The 13,941-nt window shown below is 47.3% G+C and overlaps 1 protein-coding gene across 5 annotated transcripts in view; it reads right to left on the minus strand.

Moving 5' to 3' along the window:
• The window catches only part of AGO1 (argonaute RISC component 1), a 37,240-nt gene extending 26,126 nt beyond the window's left edge, over positions 1 to 11,114 (minus strand). For 2 of the 5 annotated variants that reach the window (XM_019430125.2, XM_019430126.2), the window contains exons 1-7: positions 10,866 to 11,112; positions 5,572 to 5,755; positions 2,017 to 2,137; positions 1,400 to 1,581; positions 862 to 998; positions 503 to 637; positions 265 to 352 (exon numbers count right to left, since the gene is read on the minus strand). In XM_019430125.2, the coding sequence (XP_019285670.1) occupies positions 265 to 352; positions 503 to 637; positions 862 to 998; positions 1,400 to 1,581; positions 2,017 to 2,137; positions 5,572 to 5,755; positions 10,866 to 10,890 (872 nt within the window). In that variant the 5' untranslated portion in view covers positions 10,891 to 11,112. Of the gene's footprint in view, positions 1 to 264; positions 353 to 502; positions 638 to 861; positions 1,081 to 1,399; positions 1,582 to 2,016; positions 2,138 to 5,571; positions 5,756 to 10,865 lie in introns of those variants that run through there. The other 3 variants (XM_019430124.2, XM_019430127.2, XM_019430128.2) reach the window with 3 other exon arrangements.
• Positions 11,115 to 13,941: the final 2,827 nt, after the last annotated feature.

Genomic DNA, 13,941 nt, shown 5'->3' on the forward strand with positions numbered 1-13,941 from the left:
AAAGAACAGAACTGAGACAGCAGTCAGGGGAAGACTCCTGCTCCATAATAAAGGACCAAGGAGGAGAGGTGGAGACCAAGAAGGTAAAAATGGTAAGGAGAGTATCAAGGATCTGGGAAGGTTGGAGGAGGGATACCAAAGTTTATCTTGAAAAACAGGGCTCATCCTCAGGACCAATGGGGGAGGGCACAGGAAGTGAAAGGAGTATGCTGAAATATCAGCTCTCTTCCACTAATGGTATGGCTTAGCAGCCTGTCAACTCACGTCTGATGGCTGGCAGGGCGGCGGGTAACATTACACACACGGTATTTCCTCTTCATCTGTCCACAGTGGGTCACTTCCACCTTCAGACCTGGGATACACACACTGCCAGTCAAGGTTGGAAAAGGCTGTTCATGCAACCAGGCTTGGCCTCTCCCCTGAACATATCCCAAGGGGATTTCCTTTTAGGACTAAAGAGAAAGTAGTGCCGTTTCCCTTCCCCACCTGGTTGGGTCCTCACCTTTGATCTCCTTGGTGAAGCGTACACGCTGAGAGTCCGTGAGGGGTTTGGGCTGCTCATCTATGTTCCTGATGTCCAGCACCTCACACATGAACTCAATCACTGGCTGCGCCTTATAGAAGGCAGTGGCTGAGACTGTGGGGACAGGGTGGGTAGAGCTCAACTTAGGTTCAGTCTTTCAGTATAAATGGAGGCACTGTTCTTTACACCCTCTTCATTATAGGGTATCGGGATGGGGGAGGGGTACCAGGGCTTTAGGGATTAGACTAGGAGTGTGGTTGCAGAGCTGGGAGGGATGAGGCTGGGAGTGTGGTCACTGGACTCAGGGTGCCCCTGGCTCCATAGCTCTCCCCACTCACCGTCAATGTTGAGCATCATCTTCCACATGGCAGGGCGCACAGACTGGTGAAAGCCGAACCAGACCTCGCGCCCACCCCCCAGCGGGTGGTAGTAGCCCTCAGGCGGTGAGAAGAAGGAGCGGCCCACGGGGGTGTACCTGGCAGGGACAGGCAGAGAACTGGTCCCTCGGGCACAGGCCCCCACCCTGTGAGGCATCCTGGGCACGGAGGAGCCCTGGCCTGGAAGGCAGGACACCAGGGCTTTAATTCCAGCTCTGATCCTTTACTAGTTGTATGACTGACCTTGTGCAAGTCTCTATCCTTTCTCTGTCCTGCAGGGACAGATGGGGTGAAGGTCCAAAGATATCTAAAAGGGACAGGGCCAAGGCTTTAAACCACCTAAATGTATATGCATACCACTTGGCATATGGTAGGGCTTCAAAGCATGTTTTATTTGAAAGGCATACTGTGGGACCTTAGTATGTGCTCATTTTACCCCCCAACCCCACATAGCAGTTCTGCCACCACTACTAGCCCAGATACTAACTACACCCAGTACCTCATGGATGCCAGGTGCCTCATGGCCACATCCAGGGCTTGCACAGACTCCAAGGGAACAGGGATCTGGCCACTAACCAGGGCCTCATGGAGCATGCGCCAGCTAACAATAGCCAGCCACTTGATGGAAACCTTGAAGATTCGATCCTTCCCTTCCCCAGGGATTGTCACCTCAAAGTCAACCTTCAAAAGAAAGGAGTGAAGGATTGTCAATGCTTTCCAACAATCCAACATTCCTGGTGTTGCCCCAACTGTCCCCAACCACACAGATCTGCCAAGAATCTGCTCCTTAAACCGACAGGGGCTCACAGTGAAGACTTCAGAGGAAATTCAGCCATTTAGTCTCTAGCCACCTTAGTTCAGTGCTTCTGTCCCTCTCAACCACACCTAGCAGAAGTCCTTTAGGTCTATTTTAAGTCTAATCTCAGTCTGTTTGGGTAGGGACAGACATACAGTAAGCTAAATAAACATCAGCATCTACCCATCCCTCACCCTAATACACACTTTCTCATCATAAAAGATGAAAAGGATTTCTAGACTGCCAAACTCTAATAGGCTTAAACGAGTTCTGTCCCACCCCAGATCCCTGACACAGGTCTAGTCTGACTCCCAACTTACCCGTTCATTGCCAATGGGCAGTGCTGTGACAGTGTAAATGTTCTTCTTCCCATCATACACAGGTTTGCGATCACCAAAGATCTGAGGCTTGAAATGCTGGACCATGTATTCCACCACTTCCCTGTGGGGGATAGGAGCAGCCTGTAGAAGCTGAGAGACTACTACTTCAAGCTCTTGGAAGTAATTCAACGTTCAGGTAATGTCCATCCCCTCCTAACAGCTACTCTAATCTCATCTACTCTATAGCAGTGCTTCTCAAACATCAACATTCATATGAATCACCTGGAGATTTTATTACAATGGAGATTCTAATTCAAGTCTAGAGCAAAGCCTGAAATTCTACAGTTCTAACAAGCTATCAAGGGATGCTTCTGGTTCTCAGATCTCTAGAGGATCTCAAGACTCTGAAGGATCTAAAAGAGTAGGTAGGTACGAGTGCCTTCTGAGCAGAGAAGGAGGCAGAGGGGAAAGGGGATTACTCCCAGGGTCTATCTAGAATCAGGAATAGAATCCATATAGCTCCAATCCCTGAGCTGAGACATATAAAAGGTAGATGAGGGACGCCTGGGTGGCTCAGTCGGTTGAATGTCCGACTTCGGCTCAGGTCATGATCTCACAGTTGGTGAGGTCAAGCCCCATGTCAGGCTCTGTGCTGACTGCTCAAAGTCTGGAGCCTGCTTCAGATTCTGCAACTACCTCTCTCTCTGCTCCTCCCACACTCATGCTTTGTCTCTCTCAAAAAATAAACATTTAAAAAAAAACAAAAAAGGTAAAGAGGACGAGATCTGAATTAGAATAGGACTAAACTATGGAAGAAGAACCCCATCTTGTCCATCTCTCTGAAGCCCTTAGTCCTACCACCCCACTATCACCTCATTATCATCTCTTTCTTGATTTCACTTCCTGTCCTCTGCCACTAAGATCCCAGAGTGCCCATCTAGCCTTCAAAATACCATCCATCCAACTATCTGACCTCTTCACTTTCTAAACCAAAGCTCTTAAATACTACTGATAAAAAGACTCAAATTGTACATTGTAAGCAACTATAAGCACATGGTTTCAATCCCAATTAGGCTTTAGTGCTACCGATCAATCTCTTTAATGTCCCTAATCACTTTCATTCCTTACAGACTGCCAAACTTTCTCCTCTACCCTCTAACCCCAGAACCCATTCCTACCTCCAATCAAAAAGCAACTCTAGGGGCACCTGGGTGGCTCAGTCAGTTAAGCCTCTGACTTCAGCTCAGGTCATGATCTCACGGCTCGTGAGTTCGAGTCCCGTGTCAGGCTCTGCACCAACAGCTCAGAGCCTGGGGCCTGCTTCAGATTCTGTGTCTCCCTCTTTCTCTGTCCCTATCCTGCTCAGGACTTCAGCTCAGGTCATGATTTCACAGTTTATCGGTTCAAGCCCAGCATGGGGCTCTGTGCTGACAGCGCAGAGCCTGCCTCAGATCTTCTGTCTCCCTCTCTCTTTGCCCCTCTCCAGCTTGTGCCCTCTCTCAAAAATTAACAAACATTAAAAACAACAACAACAAAACAAAACACCTCTAATTACTAAATAGTATAGCACAAAATAGGCAAGGATACCTTCAAGTTCCCAGACATATAAACATATGTACATATGCACACCTCTTTTCCTATTTTTCCTCTCACATTTGAAATTTCCCTTCCATATATAATTTTTAAAAATATGAAAATACGTTCAACTTCACTCATTAAAGAAACACAATTTAAAATTAGACCAAGACTGGGGCACCTGGCTGGCTCAGTCAGTAGAACATGCAACTCTTGATCTCAGGTTTGTGAGTTCAAGCCCCAAAATGGGCACAGCGATTACTTTAAAAATTTTTTAGAAAATAAAACTGGACCAAGATATAATTTTCTACTTATCATAATTCCAAAGGTCAAAAAATCCAATATACTGGATGGGTGCAGTTATGGGAAGGGGCACTCTGATACTTTGATGATGGGAGTATAAATTGGTACAACTTACCCTAAAACAAAAATTGGTAATATCTCAAAATTTCTCTTTCTTTTTTAAGTTTATTTATTTAATGGGGGTGGAGGGGGCAGCAGCAGAGACAGGGAGAGAAAGAATCCCAAGCAGGCTCTGCACTGTCAGCACAGAGCCCAACGTGGGGCTCAAATCCACAAAACATAAGATCACAACCCGAGCTGAAATCAAGACTCAAATGCTAACCGACTGAGCTACCCAGGTGTTCCTCAAAAAAATTTTTTAATGTTTATTTTTGAGAGAGAGACAGAGCATGAGCAGAGCAGAGGTGGAGAGAGAGACACACACACATACAGAATCCGAAGCAGGCTTCAGGCTCCAAGCGGTCAGCCCAAAGCCCAATGTGGGGCTCAAACTCCAAACCTCCAGATCATGACCTGACCTGAACTCGGACGCTTAACCAACTGAGCCACCCAGGCACCCCTCAAAATTTTTCCAAGTATTATGCCAGCAATTCTACTCTTAGAACTTTATCCTATAGATACATTCATATTTGAGTGCAAAAAATGTATCTATATTTAATAATATCCAACAGTTTCACTTTTGTAGCAAAAGTTTAAGCTAAACCTAAATGTTCCTCAACAGATTTATTAAATAAGTTATAATACATCCATTCAATGGAATATCTATGATGCTATGCAAAAGGCAGATATGCATGTACTGATACATACTGTTCAGTGGAAAAAAGGTGCAGAACAAGGCATATAGGGTTCTACATTTTGTGCATTTAAAAAATGTTCTATATACATACATGCTTGCATATGCATACAAAAATATATGGAAACATACTCAAGAATGGTAACAATGAATGCCTCTAGGGAAAGGGACTCAGGGACTAGAGACCAGAGTATAAGAGGAGATATTTTTCACTGCTATTCTTTTTTTAATATTTTAACTTTTTTCTTACTTTGTACATATGTAGTTTTCAAACAATAATGAAATTAGTTAATTTGGTAAAGAAATATTGCTTCTTCTAAGGCTAATTCCTCCAACTATGTATCCTGTAATGTCCTCCTGACTTAGCAATGAGTGGAAACTCATTCATCTCCTCTCTGTCCTGTACCTTTAACCTCTTTCTCCAACAACTTCTCCTCAGTTTATAAGCATATCCACGTCTCATTCTTAAAAACTTTTCATTCATTCATTTTAACAAACACTGCAACATGCAACACATTGTACTTGACCTCTATAAATCCTCTCTAACCAACATATTCTCTCTCCACATGCTTCACTGTAAGCTATCTAGAAAAGGCAATCTGCTCTCACAATACCTACTACATTACCTTCCATTGATCCCTCAACTGACTATAGATTACTAGCCCAACTAATCTGCTAAAACTGCTCTGCAAAAGGCACCAGTTATCTCCACAGAGCCAAATTCAATGATATTTTTCAACATTTACCTTACCTAAACCTCCTCAAAAACTTCCTTGAATCTGGTGATATCATACCCTACCAGTTTTCTCTGGATCCTCTCAAGATTCTGAGACTCAGGAAAGTAAAGACTCCTGGACTTGGTGGCTTAGATGTGTATCACTTACCGGTTGACTCTGCGAGGACACTTATCCGGCTTGATATCCACTTCGTAGTGGTAGACGTCAATCTTAGGTATATCCACCTCAAAGTAATTGGCCAGAAGCTTGATTGGTTTCCCCACAGTGCCAATGCCAGGCCGGCGAGGTGCCTGGAACACCTGCTGCAGGGGGGGCAGGTAGGCGCCTGCAGCTACAAGACAAAGAGGCTGGTGAGGGTAGAGTCTGGCATCTCCTTACCATTCTGATCAAAGAAGGCACAAAGCCTCCCAGAAGAGGAACAGGAAAGTATAGGGGAAGCTTCTTTCCTGCCTACCCAACCCAACTGAAGGGTTCCACTGGCTCGGTCAATCCATGTGTTTTGTTTTTTTGGGTTTTTTTTTATGTTTCTTTATTTTTGAGAGAGAGAGAGAGAGAGAGCAAGGGAGGAGCAGAGAGAAAGGGAGACAGAGGATCTGAAGCAGGCTCTACACTGCTCAAATGGAGGACTCAAATTCATGAAGTGTTAGATCATGACCTGAGCTGAAGTTGAACGCTTAACCAACTGGGTCACTACGTGTCTCTCCATATTCATTTTTTTAAAAACCTCTCTCCAGTTAGGAAAATTATCTTTGTCATCTACCTTAAATTCATGTGAATATTTAATACGTTCCTATTATATGTCAAGTAGAGAGGCTAAATCTGGCTCCCAATAATAAAACTTTCTTCCTTATTTTAGAGTAAGACACCTGGCTCCATCAGGTATCTAGTAGACCAAGAATTCTTGTCTTCTCTGCCAGCCAGATGCTCTCTTCACTCATTACCATCCTGAACATGAAACAGCAACATCTTAATGCTCCTGTGCAATGTAGGTGGGAGGAAGATCCAAAGAAGGTCAGGCTAGGGAGATGTGAGGGGAGACAGTGTTTTAGAAAGGATTGAGGCCACTGAAAGGCTGAGGTTGGAGAGACAAAAAAGCAGAAAAGGCTTTAAAAAAACAGAGTTTGGAGACAAAAGAAAGGAGACAGGCTGAAATAGGGAGCTGACAAAGAGCCACAATTGGAAGTCAGAGCAGAAAGAGGCTTGATCTTGGAAGGGGGGAAGGCTGGAGTTAGGGCCTGGGCAACATATAGGTTAGAGTTGGGAAGGTGAGTAAGAAATAAGGCTGCAGTTGGGGAGACAATAAATAAAAAAGTTCAAAAGAAAAAGCTAGGGAATGAAGACTGGCAGAACACAGGAGAATGAGGCAAGAGTAGGCTACAGTAGAGGACTTGGGAAGGAGAGGTGGCCATTAGCATGCTAGAGAATAATGAGATACTTGTTTCAGGAAGGAGAATACAAGGTGCTCTCCACAGCCATAGCTCCTTCCACACAGAGGGCCCAGACAGTAGCAGAAGGGATCAATTTCAAGATAGAGCAGGCCCTTTGGGAAAAGGCTAGGGCAAGGCCAGCTCCCACTGCTTTTCCTCTCTTCCCACCAGCTAGGTTGCTGCCCCTGGTTTTATTTTCTAGCTTGAGGGGAAAGGGAGTAATAAGGGAAGCTGTCTAAGAGAAGCCTTTGTCCATAGCTACTATTGTCCTTGCCATTAGAGGACCAGCCCAGGTGGGAGGAGAGAGGGATAAACTAGCCCAGAACCTCCCAACACCAGAGCTCTGCTTTCACAGTCGGCCAGGCTGGGGGGATGGGGCATATCCTCAGCTAAGGGGTCAGGAAGAGGTCAGAACCATTCACGGGAGGGGCACGATTCCCAGGGCTAAGCTGCTGTGTCTCCTTCTGACCACCTGTCAAGCCCAGCCCCACTCTGCAGACAGGGAAACACAGACAGAAAAATGAAGGCTCAGCCTGGGGGAAAAAGGCCTTCAAGGACTCAGCCATATGGGGAAGTGAAAGCCTAACTACTAACTAGCACCTGGGTGCCTATCCCAGAAAGAGCTGGACAGAAATTGCACACAAGCAATAGATAGATGCAGACACACTCCTGTCATACACACCTAAACACACACTTACACCTAGACAGTTTACCTTTATATGCATACCCCACACCACCCTAGATTGTGAATTATTCAAGAGCAAGGACTGTATCTTGCCTCCTAGCATATAGGTGTTCAACATACAGGCAATAAATGAATGAACAAACAGATCCTCAGACACACCACAAAGAACACACAAGCATGTATAGCACACAAACACAAAACACCTGCAAACTGCTCAAAAACAATTATAAACCCTGAACAAGATAAACATCCTGGTGGATGTAAGAGACACCCTTCCCCTCCCCAAGTTTTCATGTTCCATTCATCTCCTTAGCCTCCCAGGCTGAATAATCATTTGTGGAGTCTTGGGAAAAAGACATACCCTAGAGTTGGGGGCTGGGTAGAAATAATGGGGGATGGGACAGACACTCTAGCCTCAAAGGCTTCTCTTCCCCAGAAATAGGACTACACACCAAATTCAGCCTTAGGCACCCTCCACTCCAAGGAAGCTTTAGGAAAACAGGAGAACCCCCACCTTCCCTTTCATCCCCAAACTAGGGAAGGCAAAAGGGAGAACCTCTCTCCCATCCCATCCCCCTGCAAGCCTTAGAGCTGTACAAAGTCCTCCCCTTACCCCACCCTGCCCCCAGCTTTTAGTCTGAGAAAGGGAGACACTTCCCTTCAAACCCAGACAGGGACAGACGGCCACTTTGTGATGCAGATGAGGGCCCCAGCACAGAGGACAAAGCTTGGGCCTTGGGGGAAAGGGGCGGGGCCCTTCCTTGCAGACAAAAGCAAGGAGGGAGGGGCCATGAAAAGGACACTCCTCCTCCCCCATCCCAACCAGCCCTGAGAAGGAAAAGTAACAGAGCTGAAAGGTCTGGCTCAGAGATTCCTTCCCTGTAGTTCTGAGGCCCACATACCTCCTAAGGAGCCAGACTGCCTATTCAAAACACAAACTCAAGGCTGGGGTAGCCATCCAGTAAGCAAAGATTAAGAGGCCAATCTCTCCGAAAAAGAATTTGTCCACACATGAATATACGCAACTTATTAGATATCCATATATGTGCTTAACCATTTATGTTCACACTGGAATGTGATTCAATTACTAAATGTGTACTTCGTTTCAGGGCCTAGACACTCACTATTTCCACAGATAAATCAGACATTACCTCTACCCTCCTGGAGCTTCCAATCCAGTATATGTGAGTGGAACACACCTGAGCACAGAAAACACACTGGGACATAAGTCCAGTGAAGCCAGCACCAATACCTTTAGTTTTGTGTACTGTGTCCTCCAACTTCCAAGAGAAAAGTCTGGGCCTAGGAAGCAGGCAGTTATAGGCTCCTGCCATTCACAGCTTCCAGACTGAATTCCAAATACACCTTTTGAAGAGGCAAAGCCTGTCCCACTAAGCTACAGCCAACTCCAGATACCAGGCTCTAGTCCCTTCCCTAGAAGTTTATCTCTTGTAACAAACAAAAAAGTCCATTTCTTCATCACCCCAGAGTCCATTAGGAATTCATCAGGAGAAATCATGAGCAGTTTGATATGAGTGCCAGCTCCCAGCAATCCATCTGGACCTCTGTGACCTCCTCCTACTCTAGTACACAGGTTGCTGCAAATAGTCTCCAGCCTAGAAAACCAGGAGAGTTCCTAGAATGGAGAAAGAAGCCAGAGGGAAGGAGGAAGTAGTTTTCTGAAGTCAGTTGCTCCCTGCACTCTACCTGAAGACCTACCTACATAGCCTTTACAAGGTTGCTTTTGTTTTGGGGAAAGTGGTCACAAAGTACTTGCAGATCACTAAACGGATAACTTGGGTACGTTGGTAGGAGCTATTTCCTTGAGGAAGTTAAGATCTGGCATAAATGAGATTCTTCCACCAGAAATGAAATTCATGTCCTAAATAGAAATCCTATATCCACCTCTAGAGCAAATAGAAGGAGGTAGTGAGACAAGACCTAAAGGATTCCCAGATCCAGAATGCTCCTCTGATCAAAGGGTAAAAAGACCTAGGACACAGCAAGTCCCACTACCCCACAGCCTATCCTGGAGACTCTGGTCTTCTTGAGGCAATCCTACCCCAATTTCTCCTGTTTTCATCTCCTTTCCTCCTGATTGCTTGTAAATACCAGGGAGTTAAGGCTACCACCTGGGATTCCCCCTCCCCCAAACAAAGGGCAAGCTTGGCAACCTTGGGTCTAATGTCATGGCCTTGACAGTTTCTTGGGAGCAGAGAGAGGAAAAAGAAAAAATACCCAGTGGGGAACAGAAGCCACAAAATATAGAAAGACATTAGGCTATCACCTGAGGAGACATTTCAATGGAAAAATCATAACCTTTGGATTAAAAGATCCCATGTCTACAAACTATTGGACCACAAACGAGGAAACCAGGCAGACAACCCCTTTCAGGTAAACCTGGTCCCGGCCTTGGTCCCTCAGTAACCAACACCTTTTCTAAGGAGGACTCGCCGCCAGAACATTGCCTTGGTCCTAGTCATTCCTCATCCCAGTGACATAAGGCGGCACTTTGGCAGTTTCCTTCAACCCGTTCTTGGCAAATTGTGACTGAGGGTTTCCAAGATCAAGTGTAAGAGCCCCAAAGATGGGGAAGGGGATAATTTCCATTTGCACTCTGCCAGCTTAACCTTAGAGAATGCATCCCATCAGCGGGCTCCTTTTTCCAAGCCAAATCAGGCGGGGTGGGGGGTGGGGGGATTCGGGCAGCCACGCCCCCACCACTTCGGGCAGCCCCTTCAAGTTGCCACCTTCGCGCATGCTCAGGCGCCTCCGCTCCAGCTCCCCAGACTCAACGGGGGGAATCCCGGGACTGGATCCCCACCCACCGCCCCCTGACCCTCGCCCCCGCGTCAGGCCCGGCTGGGGCGGAGCTCATAGCCCAGCTCTGGCGCCTTCTCCCAAGAGACAGTAGCCCAGCCCAGCCTGGATGAGCCCCCGCCCCCGGCATGCAGCAGCACTGGGCCCATCTGTGTGACCCCCTCCTATCCTGGACACCTGGAGCCCGCCCCCTGCCACCTGCCGGGCCTCTCCCTAGGCCTCCCAGGATCTCTCGGAGTCCTTACGTGCATTCAGGCCCTTCTCCCTGATTACTTCCCACCTCTAGGAGTGGGATAAACGGCTTTGATAAACGGCCCGCGTCTCAGGGCTTCCTTCACAAGGTTTCCCCCGGAACTGCACACAGCCACCTTCAAACTGGGCCCCCCATCCCATAAAAGCCCCTCTCCTCACTCAGGAAACCTCCCCTCACTCGGAAATCCTGCTCTTCACGCGGGAATTCCCTCGGTCCTTGGGGACACTCACCGTCTCCCACTCCCAGGGGCCCTTACCTGCTCCCGAGGGTCCCGCTTCCATCCCATATACCCGTGTGGAGGTCAGGCGGCCCGGAGACTGTGGAGTCCAGAGTGAGGGGCCTAGGTACCCAGCACTCTAGCTGCTCGGGCTTCCGGGCCGGGCTCGGCACCCCCCCCAAGCCCGGCCGCTCGCGCCGCTGCCCCCGCAGCCTCCGTTGCCGCCGCCGCCGCGGAGCCTGCAGCAGCTCCCCCAGCGAGCGCCCGGCCAGCTGCCAGTGCGCAGGCGCGACCGCCAGGCCCAGGGGGCGGACGGGAACGAGTCAAGCGGGGCGCTCCGACGGCAACAAAGGCCAATGGAGAGGGGCGGGAGCACCGGGGACCCGAGGCAGCGGCCCCTGGCGGTCACCCATCGCCATGCAGCCTGGCGGGAGGGCTCCGGTAGAGGCGCCGCGGAATCGCGCAGCAGCGTAAGTGGGGTGGAGCAGGGGAAACATCCCCCCCCACCCCGCAGCAGCTCTGGCCCTGTGTGTTTTACCCAAATAGGTCTCTCCAAATCTACACACAGCCTCCTCCCATTTGCACACAACCACACGCACATCACAGAAACCCCACCTCATTCCCAGGTCCCCCTCACACACTCGGAGCACCCCATCACCCAGGGGCCCTGCCTCCCACCTCTCCTCCCAATCACCCTCATCCTTCGAGCCTCGGCTGCAAAGAGACTGCCTCCGTGAAGCCTTTCTCCGTCCCTAGTCAATGAACTCACTGACGCCACCCTCTCTTCCAGGCCGTGTGCTGGGCGCTGGGACCACAGATGCGAAAGAGACCCTGCCTACGCTGGAAGATGTCACAGTCTCAACTTAAGCGTGGCTACAGAGTTCAATCTGTGGGACCTTGGAAGAACCTGCCTCCGCTTTTTCATCCGGAGCTCACCCCTGAATTCGGTCAATCTGCTTCTGCACTCACCACGTCACTTAAAATACTTTTAGTGTCAAAATCCAAAAGATAATTTTTGATTATTTCTCCGTGGCATCTGAGACTGGCCTCCCCTTCCTTTTTGAGCCTTACATAGACTCCATAATTTTCTGAGGTCTCCTATTGCCTAAATCCTTTTCAGTCTTCTTCAAGGGCTCCCTGTTGCCTTTCTGCCCCACTGAATAACAGTGTTCACTGTGGTTTCAAATCCAGCTCTCTTTTCATTTCTCCCTCCACTTTTCCCTTGAAGGTCTCATCCATTCTTATGGCTCAACTATCTCTCCAAATCTCTATCTCCAGCCACGTCTTAGACTCATATTTCCAAGTGTATGCTGGACAGCTCCACCTGGATCTCCAGCACTTCAAATTTGGAGTCCAAAATCAAACTCTTTATCTTTCCCCCACAAATGTGCTTGTTCTATGCCTCCTTTCTCTGCAAATGGTGCCTTCATCCCAGAACTGACAGTTTCTCCTCCTTGTTTCTTGCCCCCATTCATCTGTTCACCAAGTCCTGACATGTTTACCTCCTGACTTGCTCTCACATGACTCAAGGATTCTGAAGGCTCCTTGTGCTAGTGCAGATCCTTGGTGCTAGTTCATACCTTGCCAAAAGTAACACAACTACTTCCATGCTAGTCTCACAGTGCCTGGGAAAATTTCTCCCATTCAGTCGGCTGCAGTTGAGAAGTGGTAACTTTCCCATATATTCATATGTATTCACCCATATATATTTTTTGATGCCTACTTTACACTAGATACTGTGCAGAAGGCTAGGAACTTAAGAGAGAGAACATACCCAGTCTCTACCCATAGGAAGATTAATTTCTGACACTTACCATAGTGTGCCTTGCTTCTCTCTAGCAGAGGTTCTCAAATACAAGTATCAGAATCACCTGGAGTGCTTGTTAAAACATAGATTGCTGAGCCCCACCTCCAGAGTTTGTGATTCAGTAGGTCTTGGGTAAGACCCAATGTGCATTTCTAATAAGTTGCCTGATAAGGCTGATGCTGATGATCTAGGAACCACACTCTGAGAACTATTGCTTTACAGTATAAAGAACAAAGACTCTAGAGCCAGACTGTTTTGGCTTTAATCCTGGTGCTGCCATTTACTAGCTGTGTAACAGGGGGCAAATTACTTAATTTCTCTGTATTTCAATTTCTTCCTCTCCCATTTTAGGGGGTGAAATAGCATCTACCTCATTGGGCTGCTGTTAATACATATAAAGGACTTAGAACAGTACCTAGAAGGATACAGACAAAGTATTAGCCACTATCATAATCACTGTCTGCCTCTTGCACTATATTCTAAGTTCCTGAAGAACAGGGACCAAATCAGATGCATCTCTGTCCCTTGTTAGTGCCTGGCGCAAGCTATGCCTAGAATGATCAGTAAATATGGGTTGACCTGACTCTGAAACAGATGGCTTCAAAACAACCTCAGAAATAGCAAGACCTTTGCCTTGGCACAACTAAGCTAGAAGCTCAGCATTCCATTAGAAGAGTATGAATCCCCTGTTCTAAATACCAAGCCTCACACTTAACTTTATGGAAAGCCATTGGTTACTATTCTGACCCGTCTCCAAAGTGGCTAGTGGAGTCAAGCCTGGCCCTGGCCTTTCTGCAGACTGTCTCCATCACCACGGGTTTCACTCTAGGGTAGGCAAAGTAGTAGAGTATAAAGGAAATCCTCACAGCATTTTGGTATTTTTATGTAAAATTCTTCCAGTAATTCCTAATATACTTTCCCGGAGAGTTATTGCGTCCTTGGCTATTTGCAGTTCAATCCTTGCATCTCTGTGTACCACTAACTCACACTCAAGGGCCTCTGTTGTGTGGGCCAGAGCCCAGGTCTTTCCACTTATTATATACCTTTCTCTATGGCCTGACTTTCCTGGCCACAAAACAACAAGAATGACCTGGGGAAAAAAAGAACAAAAAACAAAAACTGCATCTCCATCTATAGTTTGCTCTTTTTATATTTAAAATACAGCCTGGGAACAATAAGATCAAGGTATTAAAATAGACAGGAAACAAATCATATACCCTACTATCTGAAATGAATCACCAACAGCTCTTGCATGCACCATCTCTTTTTATCTATAGTAAAATATAGGAGTGCCTGGGTGGCTCAGTC

This window comes from Panthera pardus, unplaced genomic scaffold (genome assembly GCF_024362965.1).
Source record: "Panthera pardus isolate Hobbes unplaced genomic scaffold, ASM2436296v1 HiC_scaffold_11, whole genome shotgun sequence".
NCBI lineage: Eukaryota > Metazoa > Chordata > Mammalia > Carnivora > Felidae > Panthera > Panthera pardus.